Genomic DNA, 20,832 nt, shown 5'->3' with positions numbered 1-20,832 from the left:
CTGATTGTCTCTTTATTCTTATTTATATTACAAAAGAAGTGCCTGTTCACCTCTTTTGCTCAAATAGAAGTAAGTATATAAAGAAGTTTCTGATCCCTTTCTTTAGAGATAACAACTATTCATTATCTGGTATAGATCTGGTATAGATCTTTCCAGATGTTTGCTGCACACACATACTGTGACATATAATTATTTTTTTCAAAATGAGAATGAATTATGTGTATCGAACTGCAGATTGCTCTTATTCTCTTAATAATATATCACAAACATCATTTCATGTCATTATGTTTGCATATAGATATTTAAATAATTGTGCCTCATTCTTTTTTTTTTTTTAACCTAACACAGTATTCCATAGTATGGATATACCATAAGGTATTAACCGCATTCCTATTAATGAACACTTGGGATTTTTGATTAATTTTTCACTATTAAAATAATACTCTGGTTACTATTCCTGTGCATTTATCTTTGTGTATTTGTTCAAGTTTCTCTGTATAGTAGAGCCCTGTACATGAAAATGTCAAAGAGTATATGCATTTTAAAATTTAAAAGATATTGCCAAATTGTCTTTTAAAAAGGCCAGACTGGGTGCAGTGGTTCACGCCTGTAATCTCAGCACTTTGGGAGGCCAAGGCAGGTGGATCACCTGAGTTCCGAGTTCGAGACCAGCCTGCCCAACGTGGTGAAACCCCATCTCTACTAAAAATACAAAAGTTAGCTGGGCGTGGGGGCGGGCACCTGTAATCCCAGCTACTCAGGAGACTGAGGCATGAGAATCTCTTGAACCCGGGAGGCAGATGTTGCAGTGAGCTGAGGTCGTGCCACTGCACTCCAGCCTGGGCAACAGCGCAAGACTCTGTCTCAAAAACAAATAAATAAAATAAAATAAAGGGGCCAAACCAATTTACACTCCTACCTAGAATATATGAGTGCAAGTTTCTTCATATTCTGGCCAAAATTGAATATTATCAATCTAAAGGTCTTACCAACTTGAAAAGAAAAATTAAAAATATTTAATAACCTTTTATATCTATTTCTAAAAGTAATAATTATTCATTGAAACATATTGTTAAAAATGTTTTATTTGAATAACAGTAATTTGGCTTGTATCAGGTGCCATGTAGGGTCCAAGTGAAGCAGACAGTTTTATTACAGAATTTTGGTTTGAAGAGGGATGCTTTGAATAAATATCAAAGGGTTTAATCAGTCCAATAGTCCCAGTGGGGACTATTCACTCAGTTTCAGAGTGAAATAGTCCCATAATTATTTAAGCATAATTATGGGGTTTGTCTATTTCATAGAAGGCATTAGCAATAGGAATATTTGTAGGATTGATGGGAATGGAGATTAACTTGGAGGTCAGATAGTGATTTAGTGAATGAAGTGGCTGTAGACCACTTCTCAAGGAATTTGTCCTTAGTTGTAAAGAAAGTTACTGAATAAGTAGGAGAATCTGGAGAAAGATTGTTCTGGTTCTAGCTTCCTTTTTCTCATCTGTGAAATGAAGAGGTTGAACTTGGTGATTAATAGCCATCATTTTATACACACTTGCCATAAATCAGGAATTTTATAGGCATGATTTCATTTAATCCTCCCTCAGAAGAGTCTTATGAATGAGGTACCATTATTATCCCCAATTTACAGAAGAGGCTGAGGCTCAGGAAAATGTTATATAACTTGGTCTAGGGTGGTTGGCTTAAGTCCAAACCCATATGGTTTCCATCCTGCTACTCTGCATCTAAGTGGCTTCCCAGCACTAATAGTCGAAGATTTTGAGTAAGGGACACTTTAAAATTTTGTTATTTTACTGGTCTTTTAAGAATAGGACATATTGGAAGCTTTTTGTATGTTAAAGGGAAAGGATAATAGAGATTTAAGGCAAGTTATGATATTGATGACCTATCTTTTTTCGTAATATTACTGGGCTAGAATCACTACAGAGAGTGGGCAAAAATATACCAAAGGCAACTTTTCTTACAGATTCAATGACAACCACAGCAGATTTTTCACATACTCATGGCCTTATGGATAATAAAAATATTTTGTTATTTTTGATTCTTTATGGGAAGGTTGCACAAACAATTTCAAGGATAACTGTGGAGGATTTTATTTAGAGGGTGTTGTAGTTATCTTTAAAAAGGACAAATAAGGAGTTTCATGAGAGAAACTGAAATTAAGTTCCATTAAAATCCTGCTGTGATTTTGATGTGGACCACACTGTCTTGACGGATTAATTTGGAAAGACTTGACTCCATACAATACTGTGTCTTCCTATCTGGGTGCACTAGATGTCTATTTGTTTTGGTGTTTCCATTAATTTAAAAACCTGAAAAATGTGCCAGAATGAAAAGAAATAGTTATTTTGAAAAAACAAATCATTTCTCAAAAATAACATTTAGATGTAGCTACTATGCCTTTGATCATTTTTGAAAGGAGTGGCTTAGGTTATTATTTATGTTCACAGTGAGATCATCTTCTACGTAGGTTTCTGATTTCACCGGTTGTTTAACACAAGCCACTAAAGACAATATTTGGCCTGGTTGTTGGGTCTGCAAAAAATAAGGTTTGTTAATGACAAAATCTAACACAACTTGTCAATGCAAATATTATTATGAAGTCCTGCTGCTTGTATTTAGACCACAGAAGAAAATTATTATTATTCTACAAACCTGTGAAGTTTAACACGCAAAGGCTTGTTACACAGTCAATGAAGAACAGTTGTTTTCTGCCCTTCCATAAATAACTAATGCCAAGAGCAGCCTGGCTATCTGTTTCAGCTTCTTGTTACAGAATAATAAAACAGGCAAGGCCTAAATATCAGTGCCTGTTAACAGAGCTGTCCTTTAAATTCTGTTTAGCTTCTAACAGACTAATTCTCATGCTTTTAATACTTATTACATTGTATTTCGAATCTGTCAATTGCATTGTACATTTCCCTAACTCTTCCATATCCATACGTTTATCTATTCCATTTCTAATTGGGTTGGTAGTTCTGGGTAGGACTCATTACAGAGGCAGCTTGATGTAGCGGCAAGCACCCTGGTCTAGGAGTCATAAGCAGTGTAGTAGGAAATTCAGGCTCTGTTACTACTTAGTTGTGTGACTGGACAAGACACTTAACCTGCATCTATTTCTTCATCTGTGAAATAGGGATAATAATACCCTATCTTCCTAACTAATAAACAACGTTGCAAATGTTCTCTTTAAAATGTCAGACAGCTGCTTGGGAAATATTTTGCTCCTGGGCAGTAATTTCTGGAAGGTTTCTGATGACAAGAAATTAAGCAAGGTTTGTTTTGACTCCGAAAAAGGAAAGCTGGAAATAGCGTGGTTATACTTGGTTTCCTTTTTGGAGGTATAGTTCTTCTTTCCTCTTCAAACTTGGGTGCAGTTAGATGTGGAAGAAGGTGAGATGTGGTAGGTGATGAAGACAGCCAGAACTGTACACACTAATGAATAGCTTAAGTAATAAGAGATCTTGAAAATCCAAATAGTTTCTTGGTCTGATAAACATATCTATATGTATATCATACACACATTTGTATACCAAAAAACGGATAGTTTCAGGCTATAGTGATTTCTTTCCTTTATATCTTGTAGAGCTGGAGGAACTTCAGTAAGCTGAAGACTCTGTTCAGAGGAAATTACCTAATTGAAAATGTCTGGGCTAAGAGACTGACAATAAAGGAAACTGGCAAAAGTACTCTTTAATTACAAGTTCTTTTTCATCTTAATCCAACACACTGATGTATGTGCTACACTGGGTTTGTATTATATCTATATTTTAATTCCATAACTAGACACTAACTTTATTGAGAGCAGCGATATTCATTTCTTCAATTTCATTTGTGTTAACCCAACTGTAGGTGATAGTGCTCTGTACATCATAGTTGCCCAGTGAATTACATACCTGACATATGATTGCTTATTTCTGGTATTAAAACAAGATTTCATAAAATAAACATGACAATTAAACTCGTTGTTTGAAGTACTGAACTTTGTAGGTCAATCTTGAAAAAGAAAGCTACATGACTGTCTTAGCAATATTTATAGGTATATTTTATGTAAGTGGGTGGGTTTCTTGGAAATTGAATTGGTAATATGGCTTTAGAGTAGTAACACAAAAACTATAGCTCTGTGCTCTCAGCTAACCACTTTTAGTGTCACCTGGGCTGCTTATTAAAAATTCAAATTTCTTATCCCTACCCAGATCAGAATCAAAATACCTGGGGGTTGTAGCTCCAGGTACCTACATTTTAACAAGCACCCCAGATAATTGTGATGCACACTGAAGTTTAAGAACTACTCTAGCCTGTAATCTCAGGTGGTAAGGCATTTTATATATACATATATATATACACACACACATACATACACACACAAGCACAAATGGTAATTCTATGGGAAAATGGAAATCAACAAGTTAAGTGAAATGTCGATTACCATCAGGAACAGGAAGCTAGTTCACCATTACGCATCAGGGAATTGGAAGAATTCTTGAGATTTATTTTTTTGGGGTGATATATTCTTGGCAGTTTATCAGGCCTCATTTGCAATTATGGTCTGTCCCTTTTGAAGCCCTCAGATAGTTCGCTGGGATTTTAATTTTAATGGCAATTTCTTGCATCTGTTGGAACAGCATTCGTATGACTGGCTTACAAGGAATGATCAGGGCTAGTAAGATGTCACAAAGCTGCGGTGACTTTTCCTTATCAGTTGGGGGTTCTTTTGCCATGAAACCATCGTGGAAATGAAAGACAACGTGAAAATCCTGCGTCCTTGTGATATTTCATCAGAGGGAGTGAGCGGGGATCTTAACGCAGTAAGAGGCAAGATAAATGGATGAGAGGCATTAGTTCAGGCTTACAGGAGCAAGATGCTTTTAGTCAAAGTGTTTAAGATAGCTCTCTAAACCAGGAGCAGTGAAATCCAAAAGTGAGTGTCTTTCGAGGGCAGCTGGAAGATGACCCGAGGGGAACTTTTATCCTGGGGTGGAGTCCTGCGAAGCAAGCCGCAGGTGAGGGCGTGGGCCAATTCTGCGCCTCACTGCTGTTAGGCGCAAGGACATCCCGAAACACACTCAACAAACACCAGCAGCGAGCCTGACAGAAGCGGATCGCCAGCAGGAGCAACAACTTGAGGTGAGCCGTTAGCCGCCTCGCCTTCCCCGCAGCGCCCCTCCCGCGCCCCGGGAAGCCCGTTCGGCTCCGCCTTTTCGGCTGACGTCCCGGGCGAGCGGGGGCGGGCGCGTGGGTGGGCCGAGCCGTCTGCCGCCAGCGATTCGGCTGGCTCTGCCACACCACCGCGCGCCCCCGCTCCTCCCGCCCCTCCGGGCGCGTCTTTTCCGGGCTCGCGCTGAGCCCCGCCTCCGCCGGCTGTCCGGGTGCGCGCGCGCCGCTGCGGCTTTTTCTCTGGCCTCCGCGGCGCGCTCCTCCTCGTCCCAGCGCTAGCGGGCACGCGGTTCCTTTTTGCGAGCTTCCCGAGTGCCAGGCGCCGGCCGGCTGCGAAGACGCGGTGGGCCGCCCCTCCGGTGAGTATCCCTGGATGGGGAGGCTGCGGCCCAGGCACCCCTGCCCTGTCGGTACCAGGGCCCCATTTCCAGAGGGGGACTGGCGTACCTCACCTGAGCCGGGAGGAGGTTGGGTGGGCATTCCAGCCCCTGGAGTCGGCTCGCTTTTTCCCTTGAGCCAGGGCTATCTGTCCGCTCGCCTCCGCTGGGGCCGGGAAGATTCCCGAGGTCACTGTATCTGCTCCTGTGATGGAGTCTGGGGTCCTCGGAACCCCAGCCTGCCTCTTCCTACCGCTCACCGCATCCCGAGGGCCAGAAGTCATCTTCCTGATCGGGGTACTAGGCTTTGCCACGGCCCTTTCCAGAGGAGACCATGAAGTGCTTGCTAGACCTCCAAACGACCTTTAGGGTGCCCCTAAACCTCAACTCCATTTTGTCCCCTCCCAGTCGCTCTGTAACTGAGGGCTAGGGAGCCTCTCTAGCCCTAGAGGCATCCGCCCTCTCGAATTTGAGGGATGCCGTCGCTTCCGATATCTTCTTTGCTTCCGATATCTTCCTAGCTTCCGTAGGCTTAGGTATGTTAGAAAACAGCTGGATCCTGGCGAAGCGTGCTTTCCTTCCTTCCCCCACCCCCGTTCTTTCTGTCTACATCCCTGCCTTCAGTGGGTGCTATATATTTAGTATGAGCTTTATTCACTTCCTCTTCCTCTCGTTTGAGTGCCCGAAAGAACTGTGGCTGATGTCTATAGACATAGAAAAATCTAGGAGAATATGATTCATTGTCTAACCCCATCAAGGGGTTACATATTTTAAATAAGACGTCATTTCTCTTCACTCCAGCATCTCCTCCTTCAAAGGCATTTTTCACCCTCTTGAAATTAATTTGCTCTATTCGCTCTTTTCACCTAAAAAAAAGGTCAATCGTCGCTCTGAGAAACAACAGTGAGATGCAAAATAAGGGTAAAATGGCATTGAAATGAATCCCTTTGAAAAAGTAAGCGGTTTGCTTTATCAGTTAATGGTCTCATCAGCGCTTCAGTTTCCTCTTCTGCAAAAATCAGTCTGTTGAACTAGAGCATATCAAAGGTTCCTTCTAGTGTTTTGATTCTAGGACCTCTAAATTCATGCAGGCTGCGTAATGCAAATTTAACCTGATTAAAGCCTTATTTCTCATAGTTACTTGTCACCTTAGTTTTTCTTTTATTTTGTCTCTAACAAGAAAGACTTTTAAATGTTCTTGATACATAAGGCAGCAGGTGGAGATTCAATGATGGTACTGCCATTGAGCAAATCAGTCAAGATTTTAACAGTGTAAGTCCTCTTCCTTAAATTGTAAAATAGCTCATCTTTTGATTGAAACTGCTAAAGTGTAAGACATGTAAGACTCCTGTTAGAATTAACACTCTCTGCCATTTAGGTGGGGGATGAAACATTAAACTGTCAGTATACTTGTACCTTAGAATAAAGTACCTTATTGTCCTGATATAAGAAATAATTTGACAACTAAAAATCCATGGAAGGTGTAATACAGCAATTGAAAGCTTGAGTAAATTCAGTTTTGTGGGTTTTTTTTTTTTTTTTTGGAAAACCCCCTATTTAAAAACAAGTGATTTAGATTAAGATATTTCTTTCAGTATTTTTGGTAGGGGTGAGATTGGTGAAGAAAGAAGAGTCTTGTTCAATTCAAAGACAAGAGAAATGAATTGGAACTCTGGAGGGGCTCCAGTTCTAGACCCAGCTCTAGATATATATATATAACCTTGAACAAGTCACTTCATCTCTCTTAGTTTTTGCATCTGTAAAATAAGTGTCTTTATGATTGTTGAAATGATCCACAAGTCCCCCAATTTGAATGATATATTCTTATAATGAATATATATGACAAATATATATATACACACGTGTATGTATAGGTATACACACACACATAATGCAATTTGCGTTAAGGCTGTCATAAATCCTGTTATACCAGTTGACTAGAATGTTTTTCTCAAAGGTTTGTGTATAGTGGTTTCAATTTAGGTATACTTAGTTTTTAATTAATCCTGATTAAATAAATAATTATATGTGAAAATCTATAAACTCAAGCATTTTACAAATGTTGGGTATTATGTTAATTTCTGCTTGCAAGTGAAATGTGTGTTATACCACACTATTTTTTAAATGTCCATGGCTTTTAGAAATTTATAAGGGAATGGCTGGGTGTGGTGGCTCACGCCTGTAATCCCAGCACTTTGGGAGGCCGAGGCCGGCGGATCATGAGGTCAGGAGATCGAGACCATCCTGGCTAACACAGTGGAACCCTGTCTCTACTAAAAATACAAAAAATTAGCCGGGCGTGGTGGTGGGTGACTGTAGTCCCAGCTACTTGGGAGGCCGAGGCAGGAGAATGGCGTGAACCCGGAAGGCGGAGCTTGCACTGAGCCGAGATCGCGCCACTGCACTCACATACTGCCTTACAACTGTAATTGGCTAGGAACTTTAAAAGAATATGTGGGCATCTCATTCATTTATTAATTCATTCAACTATCTTCTTCCTTCATCTGTCACGTATGTCAGGCCCTCAGGACATGATGGTTAAGAAGACAAACCCTACTCTATGAGTTTATACTTTGGGCTGATGGAGATGGTTGGGGGGCATGTGGAAAGACAGATGTACATCCAGTTTATTTTTATTAAAAACAGCAACAGTCAAATCAAGGACAAACAAAATTCTGGAGAAGTTAAGGCTCCATAGGGGAGGAAGAGATGATTCTATTAATTGTAGCCTGTAGAGTCTTTGACATTACCTTTTTCTCCATCCTTTCACTTTCAATTGCTGAGCCTTTAGCAAAAATAAAAGCTTTGTTTTTCCACTTCTACCATTGGCTGGTCTTATATACTTTCTTTCCCTTTTAACTTTTTATTTTGAGATAGTTGTAGATTCACATATAGTTGTAAGAAATAATACGCTTTATCTAATTTCCCCCAATAGTAACCTCATGCATAAGTATAGTGTAACATCACAACTACAAAATTGAAATCGATACCATCCATCAGCCTTACTCAGATTTCGTCAGCTTTAATGCAGTCATTTGCATGTGTGTATTTAGTTCTACATAATGTTATCACGCGTAGATTTATATAAGCACCACCACAGTCAAGATACAGAACAATTGCATCACCACAAGGATCCTTTTTGTTGTCTTTTTATAGATGTAGCCATCTCCCTTCATCCCTGACTCCTGGCAACCACTGATCTGTTTTTCATGTCTATAATTTTGTCATTTTAAAAATGCTTATGTAAATGGAATCACACAGCATATAACCTTTGGAGACTGGCTTTACTTCACTCAGCATAATTCCTTGGAGATTAGTGCAAGGAATATACCCTTTATCAATGACTTGTTCCTTTCCATTGCTGAGTAGTATTCCATAATATGGATTTACTGCAGTTTGTTTAACCAGTCACCTGTTGAAGGGCATCTGATGTTTCCAGGGTTTTTGTTTTATTTATTTATTTATTTTTTGCCTATTTTGAATAAAGCTCATATGAACAGTTGTCCACAGGATTTTGTGTGAACATAAATTTCTGTTTCTGAAATGCCCAAGAATGTACTTCTTGGGTGGTATAGCACTTGCATGTTTAGTTTTCTAAGGAACTGCCAAACCATTTTCCAGAGTGGCTGTACCATTTTACATTCCCACCAGGAATGTGTGAATGCTCCTCATCCTTGACAGCATTTGGTGGTGTTACTATTTTTCATTTTAGCCATTCTCATACGTGTATAGTAATATATCCTCCTAGTTTTAATTTGCATTTTTCTGGTGGCTAATGATGTTGATCATTTTTCCATGTGTTTATTTGCCATCTCTGTATCCTCAGTGAAATGTCAGTTCATGTCTTTTGTCCATTTTCTATTTGGGTTTTTTTTTTAACCTGGTGAGTTTTAAGAGTTTTATTATTATTATTATTTTTTGAGACGGAGTCTCGCTCTGTTGCCCAGGCTGGAGTGCAGTGGTGCAATCTCACTGCAAGCCCGCCTCCTGGATTCACGCCATTCTCCTGCCTCAGCCTCCCGAGTAGCAGGGACTACAGGCACCCGCCACCACACCTGGCTAATTTTTTTTTTTTTTTGTATTTTTAGTAGAGACAGGGTTTCACCGTGTTAGCCAGGATGGTCTCGATCTCCTGACCTCGTGATCCACCCGCCTCGGCCTCCCAAAGTGCTGGGATTACAGGCGTGAGCCACCGCGCCCGGCCTTTTCATTCTTAATACTAATCATTTGTCAGGTAGTGGTATGAAAATACGTTCTCCCAGTCTGTAGCTTGTGTTTCCAACCTCTTCACAGGGAATTTCACAAAGCAAAAGGCTTTAATTTGGATGATGTCCAGTTTATTAATTTTTCCTCTATGGACTGTGCTTTTGGTGTCAAGAAATCTTACAAACTTTTGTTATTTAATTTGATTCCTTTCTGTTCTGTATAACATCCATTATTTCTGTAAGCTATTTGAGCATTTTCTCTTTCAACAATTTTAGAGCTCAAATATATTCTGTGAACAAGTGGCCTTAATGGCTTAGAATGTTGATACATATTCACACATGCTCTCACTATATTAAAATGGCTGCCTTAAAAATATAATGTCTACCTCACCAGGCTGTCAAATGCAACATTAAAATTTGTATTTTAAAATTAAATAGACACATGATATGCTAAAGAGGTTTTTGGTTTCACTTTCTAAATTAAAAATATTTTGGCAAAATGTATCATTTCCCATCAAGGATTTTGGTAAGAAATCCAAAAAACAAATTTGTGTTCTTATTTAAATGTACTTTGAAAGTCTACTTCTGCATTTTGAGTAGTGAAGTTATGATTCATGACCATGTATTTAGCAGACTTTTCTACTCACTGTTGATTATGAGAATAATGAATAAAAGATCATTGTATTTGACTGTCTAGACTGCATTTTTCCTTTTATAGCAGCTACATGACAGTCATTGTAACTGTCTTTTGAAATAAATATTAGGTTCAAGGTGATGTTTACAGTTTTATATCTTGAAAAATGTATGTGCTCATATGAGAAGGACTTATAGGAAAAGGTTAGTGATTAACTTTGAGAATATTCATTTCTGTAAGGCAGTACTGAAATTATTATTTGTCCCTTCAGTGTTACTATATTTACTCAAATATGTATGCAATGAGAGAAGTAGATTGTTATTTGAAAAAGATAAAACATTGGTATAAGGCAGGGGCTGGCAAAATACTGCCTGTGGCCAAATCCTGCCCACCACTGGTTTTTGTAAATAAACTTCTCTTGGAATATAGCCACATCCATTAATTTATGTGTTTTCTGGCCGCATTCACAATACAACATCAGAGCTGAAACAGAGCCCTTATGGCCCGTGAAGCCAATTTTCTCTCTGGACCTTCACAGAAAAAGTTTGCTGACCCCAGAGATAAGGTAACCTTATAAATTGTTGATTACACACACACACACACACACACACACACAAAATTTAACAAAACTACCCTGACTTTTTATACCTTCTGGCTACATTTCCAGGTAATATTGTGATTCAGGAGAGTGCATTCATTTTCTTTACTAAGTCTCCAAAGCACTATGGTCTAGGAGCAGCAATAAGGAATGCATAGAGAGTTGAGATGGTTGATTTTGTTGTTAGGTGTGGGTTATTTAAATGTGAATGTGAATTTACATGTGTGGCAATCAGTAAGCTGCAGATAGACTTGTATGCAGTCTATGATGTCTTTTGGAGACCCTGTTGTGAGCGGTAGCGGTAATAAGAGAGCCAGGCATGGTAGTGTTTTTGCTCCTGAAACTGCTATGTGATCTTTAAGTACATGGTAGTAAGAGCCTATCAAACTGAGCTTAGACTGTTGGTTTATTATTTTGTTTGTACAACTTCCTTTTTTATAACGAAGCAGTTGACGCTTTAGTTCTTTTAAGTGTTCTAAGTGTGATGTTGAAAATGGAAATTGAGTAAAGACAGGTATTTAGAAAGTAATAAATCTCCATCTCTCATCATACACAAAAATAACTTAAGAATATATTTTAAAAATCTAAGTATATATTAAAAATATCTTCTAGAAAGTGTAAGACATCATAACGCAGTTAAAAAGACAAGTGATGGCCGGGCACTGCGGCTCATGCCTATAATCCCAGCACTTTGGGATGCCAAGGTGGGAAGATTGCTTGAGCCCAGGAGTTTGAGACCAGCCTGGACAACATAGTGAGACCCTGTCTCTAAAAAAAAAAACAAAAAAAAAACCAAGCATAGTGGCATGTGCCTGTAGTCTTTGCTACTCCAGAGGCTGAAGTGGGAGGATCCCTTGAGCCTGGGAGGTCGAGGCTGCAGAGAGCTATGGTTGCACCACTGCACTCTGGCCTGGGTGATAGAGCGAGACCCTGTCTCAAAAAATAAATAAATAAAATAAATAAACATGAAAAAGTGTCTACATATGCATTAGAAGCTTTAATTGACCTCCAATTAATTGACTCACCACATTGAATAATTTTTATTTCCTTTGTAAAATACAGTGTACACTGAATACTTGGTATTAGTTGGTTGATCTCCAGTACTCCAGTGTGCTTGTTTACCTACCAGTACAGTAAATGTTTTTTTATTACTAAACCTGTATATGTTGGTTGTATTTGTTTTTTTTGTTTGTTGGTTGGTTGGTTTGTTGGTTTTTCAGATGGAGTTTTGCTCTTTTTGCCCAGGCTGGAGTGCAGTGGTGCAATCTCGGCTCACTGCAACCTCTGCCTCCTGGGTTCAAGCAATTCCCCTGCCTTAGCCTCCCAAGTAGCTGGAATTATAGGTGCCCACCACCATGCTTGGCTAATTTTTTTTTGTATTTTTAGTAGAGACGGGGTTTTGTCATGTTGGCTAGGCTGGTCTTGAACTCCTGACCTCAGGTGATACACGTGCCTCAGCCTCCCAAAATGCTGGGATTACAGGCGTGAGCCACCGTACCCAGCCTGGTTGGATTTGTTTTTAAAAGGTAATTTGTTTAATATGTTGTAACCTGACAATATATGAGTGGGGGAAATTGGAGTTCTTTTTACTGAAAATTTACAAATGAAATAATATGATGTCTGGGATTTGCTTAACATTATACAAGGGGTGAGGGATGGAGGTGGGTTGTGGGTAGCATGGAAGAAACACGATTCAGCACATATGAATAATTGTTGAAGCTGGGTGATGATTACATTAGATTCATTATGATGAAACAAATTGTTTTGAGAAGAGTTAATGAAAACAAGTTGCAAAAAAAAAATACTGTCCACTTAGATGTGGGTAAGATGACTATACAAGATATGTGGAAAAAATATAAAAATCTAAAAGAGTTTCATTTTATTTTATTTTATTTTATTTTTTGAGACAGAGTCTCGCTCTGTTGCCCAGGCTGGAGTGCAGTGGCGCGATCTTGGCTCACTGTAAGCTCCACCTCCCGGGTTCACGCCATTCTCCTGACTACAGGTGCCCGCCACCACACTTGGCTAATTTTTTTGTATTTTTAGTAGAGACAGGGTTTCACCGTGTTAGCCAGGATGGTCTTGATCTCCTGACCTCGTGATCTGCCCGCCTCGGCCTCCCAGAGTGCTGGGATTATAGGCGTGAGCCACCACGCCAGCCATCTAAAAGGGTTTTATGCTCACATTACTTGTCAAATGTAAAATCAATGGGCCTGGAGTTAGAGAAAAAGGTCTTGGCCTCTTGGCCCCATATAGAAAGTTTGAAGCTGGCATGGTGGCTCATGCCTGTAATCCCAACATTTTGGGGGGGCCAAAGCAGGAGGATTGCTTGAAGCCAGTTCAAGACCAGCCTGAGCAACATAGCAAGACCCTGTCTCAAAAAAAAAAAAAAAAAATAGCTGGGTGTGGTGGCACACACCTGTAGTCCCCAGTCACTCAGGAGGCTGAGACAGGAGGATTGCTTGAGGCCAGGAGTTCAAGGTTGCAGTGAGTCATGATCACAGCACTGTATTCCCGCCTGGGAGACAGAGTGAGATCCTGTCTTTAAATAAAAAAAACAAAACAAAACAAAAACAAAAAAGACCCAGGTCAGGTACAGTGGGTCATGCCTATAATCCCAGCACTTTGGAAGGCCAAGGCAGGCAGATCTCTTGAGGCCAGGAGTTTGAGACCAGCCTGGGTAATATGGTGAAACCCCATCTCTACAGAAAATTATTATTATTATTATTATTATTATTGAGACGGAATCTCGCTCTGTCGCCCAGGTTGGAGTGCAGTGGCATGATCTCGGCTCACTACAACCTCCGCCTCACAGATTCAAGCGATTCTCCTGCCTCAGCCACCTGAGTAGCTGGGATTACTACTACTGTGGGTGGTGTGCCCACCACCACACCCGGCTAATTTTTGTATTTTTAGTAGAGATGAGGTTTCGCCATGTTGGCCAGGCTGGTCTCAAACTCCTGACCTCAGGTGATCTGCCTGCCTCAGCTTCCCAAAGTGCTGAGACTACAGGCATGAGCCACCACGCCCAGCTCAAAAAATACAAAAAATTAGTTGGGCATGGTGGCATGTGCCTATGGTTCCAACTACTGGGGAAGCTGAGGTGGGAGGATTGCTTGAGCCCAGTAGGTGGAGGTTGTAGTGAACCATGATCACTCACGTCACTGCATTCCACCCTGGGTGACAGAGTGAGACCTTGTCTCAAAAAAACAAAAACAAAAATTATCCAGGCATGGTGATGCACACCTGTAGTCCCAGATACTTGGGAGGCTGAGGCAGGAGGATAGCTTGTGCCTGGGAGGCAGAGGTTGCAGCGAGCCAAGGTCACGCCACTGCATTCCAGCCTGGGCATCAGAGCAAAACCCTGTCTCAGAAACAAACAAACAAAAAAACAAACAAAAAAACCCCCCAAAAATAAATAAACCAAAACCACACACACAAAAATTTTGTTGAATGAGTATATGTATACCACTGATGAAAGGAAGGTGAAATGTTTGCCATACATATTTTATATGATCGTTTACCTGAAATTAACCTTTTTAATTATGTAACCAATTGTTCCAAATCACATTAGATAAAAGGGTTTCTACTGCATAATATCCATAATATATAAAGAGCTCCTACAGATCAATAAGAGAAAGGTACCTACTACAAAAAGCAAAAAGTGGCAGAAGATTATCCATGGGCATTTCCCAGGAAAAGAAGTACTGGTGAATAAAAGAGAAAAGATGTTCAAATTCACTCTGGTTATTAGGGAAATGTAAACCATTTTTCACCAGACAGATTGGCAAGAACTTAATATCCACTTTTAACAAATAGGCATTTGCATACACTGTTAATGAGAGTTCACATGTATAACTCTTTGCTGAAGAATACCAAAATCATCTCATTTTTAAATGTGCATACATTTTGACCCAATAGTTTTATTAGAAAACAATTCTAGGGAAATATTACATGTGTGTAAAACTATATGTAAGGTTTCGCTGCAGTGAAACTGTTTGTAACTGTGAAAATTTGGCAGTCTCCTAAATATCCATCAGTAGGGGAATGATTTAAATAATGATAAGTTATACTGTGGAATACCATTGAGCTATTACATAAAAAAAGAAGAAAAGCCTCTTGGTTAGACGTATATACACTGACATAGGAGTTCCAAAGTATGCTGTTAAGCAGGGGAAGAGAGGGGGAGGGAGTCAAAGAACAGTTGTATACCATAATTCTACTTATCTAAAAATAAACCCTTATCATGTGTATGGGTAATACAAAACAATCTAATTGATACACATCAAGAGTAATTATCCCTAGAGGAAAAGAGAGTGGTGTTAGAGGAGGGCAGTATAGTTTTACTTTTTCTCTATACAATTCTATATTATATAATTTACAATTACAGTTTTGATAGTAGGTATGCAGATTACTATTATAGCAAAATACAATTACTATTTTGATATTAGGTATGCAGATTACTAATATGAAACATTTGCACACTGGAGGATGCTTATAATAGGATTCCTTCATTCTACAACAACACTCTACTATAAATGTAATTAATGCCTTGTACTGAACACTCAGGTTTTTTAAAAAATGACGTTTTCTGCTATCGATGAAGTATTATTGGTATTTTCTAAATTTTTGACACCAAAAATATAAGTATAAAAAAGAATAAAAGAAGTAATTTCATACCCAGAAACATCCATTGTCAACTTTTTGGTATATATGCTTGTGCTTATGTGTATGGACACTTGCATGCACATGTGCACACATACATCACCTTTCTACAAAAATGGGTTTTTACTGTACATACTGATTTGTAACTTCCTTCTTTAACTCGACACTATATTGTGAGCATCTTGCAGGATCAGTAACTCCAAGTAAGTGAAAAAGACATCTGGTGGGAAAAGGCCCAACATCGTGCCATGTAAATACAGTGTTTTAGTTAAAATAACTGGTTTCTAGGACAAACCATAATTAAAAAAAAAAAAAAAGTCATGGTCACCAAAGTAAATAACCAAGGAATTTTAAAGTCTTTAATGTTGAATCAGTTCAGTTCTGTTTTGAATTTAACTATGAACATGTTATTTACATTGTAGCTATCAATGACGATGTAAAATTGCAATATATTAAAATATCATTAGGAAGCTTTTTTTGGGTGGAGTTTGATTTTAACGAAGAATTAAACACTGAACCTGAATGGTTATTTTTGTTCAAAGAAAAACCAACTGCTGTGGCTAGTTTTTGGTAGAGGTGTGTGTAGTTGTATTCTTTTACAACTTATAAAAGTAAAGAAAATCTAGGTATCTGTGGCAACATTAACCTTTTTTCTACGATATCTCAGTTTGTAGTTTATCAAATTGATTATTAGGAGAACTGTGTCAGAGAATTAAGTTTGATTTAGGCAAGTATGTGTGTATGCTACTTTCTCTTGTCATCTAGAAGTATTTGTTAAACAAATTTGCTGAAGACCCATTATAATTTCCTCTGGGTTTGTGCTGTAGGACTTAGAGGTGAAAATATCTTACTTTTGTTGAAGGGTTTTTGTTACTTACTATTTTCCATGAATTCAACAGTGCATTTTACAAAACAAGATTCTACCTGGTAGACAATGGTGTTAATGTGAAGGCCCAACATAGCTATACTCGGGTTTTTGTTATGATGATTGAAACAGTGTCCCTATTCTCTAAAGCCATTTAGGCCTTTTTGGAATTGATTTCACAGTACAGAGGGTTTTAGGTGCTATCAAGTTAGCAGATTTTAAAGGGAATCAGGATAGAGTTTCTCTATTTCTCACTTGGTTAATGAGAGGGCAAGTGAGATTGAACTTTTACAGAGGCATTGAAAATGTTAATGGTGGATTCTTGTGGTAGTTATGAGGTTAATGCAGTGGAGAGGTATGGTGAAATACCTGTTTTTTCTTTTTTCTTTTCTTTTTTTTTTGACGGAGTCTTACTCTGTCACCCAGGCTGGAGTGCAGTGGCGGGATCTCGCCTCACTGCAACCTCTGCCTCCCACGTTTAAGCTATTCTCCTGCCTCATCCTCCTGAGTAGCTGGAACTACAGGCATGCACTACCACGCCTGGCTAATTTTTGTATTTTTAGTAGAGATGGGGTTTCACCATGTTGGCCCGGCTGGTCTCGAACTCCTGACCTCAGGTGATCCGCCTGCCTTGGTCTCCCAAAGTGCTGGGATTATAGGCATGAGCCACCATGCCTGGCCCCTGTTTTTTCTTAGGTATTCTGTTTTATTACCTTTAATGTGGACTTAAAGTATTTTAATACTATAAATAATGATAGGGTTTTGAAGGACCGACTCTCCTGGGGAATACCTGAATGATGTTTTATCAAAGAAAACCTGGAGAAATAGGCAGAGCTGCCCTGCTAAGATGGTGAAAATTCACTGTGCTCAGGATATGTTAGTAATTTCTGCTTTCCAGATGAACTGAAAACTGAAAACTCCCTCAGTCAGGAGACAGGAACTTGGTGAATGAGCATAAAATTCAGTCATGGTTTTGAGAAGAAAAAGAAGAACTAGCACTAATACCACATGGGATGAATCCAAGTAAAAGATCCTATGTTCCATATGACAACTGAAGATACTAAGTTGAGAAGCAGCTTCAAAGAATAGTTGAAAAATCACAACTTTACTGAAGGGTAGAACTGGGCAGAAGTAGCTGTAGCAATTGTTAGATGAATATGTTTTAGACAAACAGAGCAGAAAAGAGAAGAGAAGGCCTAGGATAATGATATTTCTTCACCTGGAACCATGGAAACTTTCCTGATTTGGTCAACAGTCAATTGCAAGGTTAGTCTAGGATGGTTTAAAGTCTTTAGTGGAATATTTCGGGTTCAGAAAGTGTCAGGAACCAAGGCAAAGACCCATTTTGGAAGGCATTGGGGTCCCTTCTGTACCTAGACAATTCCTTATAGGAGTAGGTTAGAATTTCTGTGAAGCAAGTTGTTTTTCCATAACCTGGAAACTACAAAAGGCAGGGCTCAGGCACACAGTATTGGTGAATTATAGCAACCTGTAGATAGGAAGCTATGTAGTTTTTTTATTTCCTGAAGTAGAAATGTGAGTATTAGCATATTCAAATAGAGTTACATGTTATAAATTTTTAAGCAAAATAACTGACCTAAGTATGTTATACAGCTCAAATTTCCCCCCAGAAAATTTTGGGCTGTTTTACTAAGATTTTGTTTTTTAGTGTCAAGTATTAAGGCCAGGATTTCTATGTGGAAGCAGGTTTTTAAAAATTTATATACGCATTGACTTAATTTTAACATCCTCTTGGTCATCAAGAGATTAAGTATTAAAATGTCTGTAGGAAAGTAGCTTTTTTTTTGAGTCTTGCTCTGTTGCCTAGGCTGGAGTGTAGTGGCGTGATCTCGGCTCACTGCAATCTCTGCCTCCTGGGTTCAAGTGATTCTCCTGCCTCAGCCTCCCGAGTAGCTGGGATTGCAGGCCTGTGCCACCACGCCCAGCTAATTTTTGTATTTTTAGTAGAAAAGGGGTTTCACCATGTTGGCCAGGCTGATCACAAACTCCTGACCTCAAGTGATCTACTTGCGTTGGCCTTCCAAAGTGCTGGGATTACAAGCCTGTGCCACCATGCCTGGCCAGGAAACTAGCTTTTTTGTTTTTTTTTTGTTTGTTTGTTTTTTGTGAGATGGAGTTTTGCTTTTGTTGCCCAGGCTGGAGTGCAATGGCATGATCTCAGCTCATCTCAACCTCCGCCTCCCGGGTTCAAGCGATTCTCTTGCCTCAGCCTCCTTAGTAGCTGGGATTACAGGCATGAGCCGTCACGCCCGGCTAATTTTGTATTTTTAGTAGAGACAGGGTTTCTCCATGTTGGTCAGGCTGGTCTCGAACTCCCGAACTCCCGACCTCAGGTGATCCGCCCACATCAGCCTCCCAAAGTGCTGGGATTACAGGCGTGAGCCACCACGCCCGGCGGAAAGTAGCTTTTTAAAGGAAACATTCCCCCAAAGAATTGACTTCATTATAGGTGGTATCCCTTAAAATACAGACTGTTTCAGAAGAGACAGTAGCAGAATGAAAACTTCCATGGTGAATTCCCCACCTTCTTTTTTATTCCTGTTTTGAAATGGAGTTCCCCAACATCACCATTACAGCTCAGCCATATCTTTGCATTTCTTTGTGGACTTAGTTAGAACTGAATGATTGATGATTTTCAGCGTGAGGAGTACAAAATAGGGGAGTTGACACTTGCATCAGCCCTGCCAGCTGCCTTGAATCCTAGCTCAGTAGGGGTCACTCTTAAGCTGCCATAGGCATAACAACTTTTACATAGGTGGCACTTCTGGCACTTTGGAGAACATTCTAGTGGTGGGATAGTTCCCTAACCCCTGTCTTATCTCTGTGGTACCCTGCATCTATGCCATTGTTGTTTGGTTACATAAAATGTTTCTGTGGAGTGACTGGCTTATGATTGCAGTGATAACATTTAGTAAAACAGAAGATTTGTTCCTAACACGTTTTACGGAGCTATCTTTTTATTGAAAAATCCCTAACCCTGAAGACCATAGTTTTTTGTTTGTTTGTTTTGTTTGTTAGCCTCATAGGGATAAAGTGCTTCCTTATAATCTTGTTTCCAATTGTCTTCAACTAAGGAAGTCTGTTGACTGTCTCCCTGCACCCCCTCTGGTTGAAGGATCACCTTGCTTAGGGCACTGCCAGCTTAAAAGAGGAGGTAGATGCCATACTAGGACACTACCAAAGATGAGGAGGAGTGGCAGTGAACTTACAGTCTATAGCCAGAGTGTACATTGAGTTTTAAAAACCAAGAATCTGAGATCTAGTCTGTACTTAAGAGACATATTTAAACAACAAATTGTAAACTGTGGGATTTCTTTTCTTTCTTTCTTTTTTTTTTTCTTGAGACAGGGTTTCACTTCTATCACCCAAGTGCAGTGGTGTGACCTCGGCTCACTGCAACCTCCACCTTCTGGGCTCAAGCGATCCTCCCACATAAGCATCCTAAGTACTGGGACCACAAGCTCATGCCACCATGCCCAGTTAATTTTTGTATTTTTTGTAGAGACGGGGTTTTGCCATGTTGCTCAGGCAGGTCTCCAACTCGTGAGCTCAAGCAGTTTGCCTGCCTCAGTCTCCGAAAATGTTGGGATTACAAGAGTAAGCCACTGTGCCTGGCTGACTATGGGATTTCTTAAGCTAGGTAGTATACTGAGAAGTCTGCAGTATTTCATTTGATGATCAGTCTCCAGTGAAAATCTGCAAAATTGAGTCAAAACTGAATTTGTCTTTCAAAGTTGGGATTATTGTTATATAACAGTTACATGGTACTTAATGACTTCAGTGAGATGTAAGTAACACATTTTGAAGCAGCTGACTTTGGTTGAAAGAATTATTTTTCAACCTGGAGTTGATTTCTTCAATTTCGCATAATTCCTAGCAAATTGTAACATTAAGGTCATATTATTTGTCCAGTCTTTTCTAAATGCTGTAATGTTTTGTCATGAAATCATGGGAAAATGTTACTTTTGCATTGTGAGGAGTGAGCAGGAATTTGTTTAGGACAGAAAACCAAATCTTAGAATTGTGGACTTTGCTTATGACCTCTACCTCTTTAGTTAAAATCAAAGTTGCACAGTTACCTGTTTGAGTTGCATAAAACAGTTCTGTGGAATGATCCTCTAAACCATGGTTATCCAACCTTTTGGCTTCCCTGGACCATGTTGGAAGAAGAATTGTCTTGGGCTACACGTAAAATATGCTAACACTAATGATAACTCATGAGCTAAAAAAAAAAAAAAATTAAAGGTGTGTACATAATTTTCACGATATCTACCACCAGAGATAAGCAAAAAT

General features: G+C 39.5%; 2 protein-coding genes across 7 annotated transcripts in view; one reads left to right on the top strand and one right to left on the bottom strand.

Annotated features, from left to right (window-relative positions):
- Nucleotides 1–1,067: 1,067 nt before the first annotated feature.
- Nucleotides 1,068–6,314, bottom strand: LOC103889093 (translation initiation factor IF-2). The gene has a single exon (XM_054544960.2). The coding sequence runs from the start codon at nt 5,652–5,654 to the stop codon at nt 4,899–4,901; it is 756 nt and encodes a 251-aa protein (XP_054400935.1). The 5' UTR covers nt 5,655–6,314; the 3' UTR covers nt 1,068–4,898.
- The window catches only part of ACSL4 (acyl-CoA synthetase long chain family member 4), an 83,867-nt gene continuing 68,384 nt past the window's right edge, over nt 5,350–20,832 (top strand). Inside the window, exon 1 of one of the 6 annotated variants that reach the window (XM_009235166.4) lies at nt 5,350–5,533. The gene's annotated coding sequence lies outside the window, so the exon portion shown is untranslated. The remainder of the gene's footprint in view (nt 5,534–20,832) is intronic. The other 5 variants (XM_002831987.6, XM_054544959.2, XM_009235168.4 and 2 more) reach the window with 5 other exon arrangements.

This window comes from Pongo abelii, chromosome X (genome assembly GCF_028885655.2).
Source record: "Pongo abelii isolate AG06213 chromosome X, NHGRI_mPonAbe1-v2.0_pri, whole genome shotgun sequence".
NCBI classification, from domain to species: domain Eukaryota; kingdom Metazoa; phylum Chordata; class Mammalia; order Primates; family Hominidae; genus Pongo; species Pongo abelii.
The sequence above is the reverse complement of the archived record's forward strand: the minus strand, read 5'-3'. Positions and strand labels throughout refer to the sequence as shown.

Coding starts and splice junctions, on each gene's coding strand:
- LOC103889093 (XM_054544960.2), bottom strand. CDS start 5,654: ATGCCCACCCAACCTCCTCCCGGCTCAGGTGAGGTACGCCAGTCCCCC.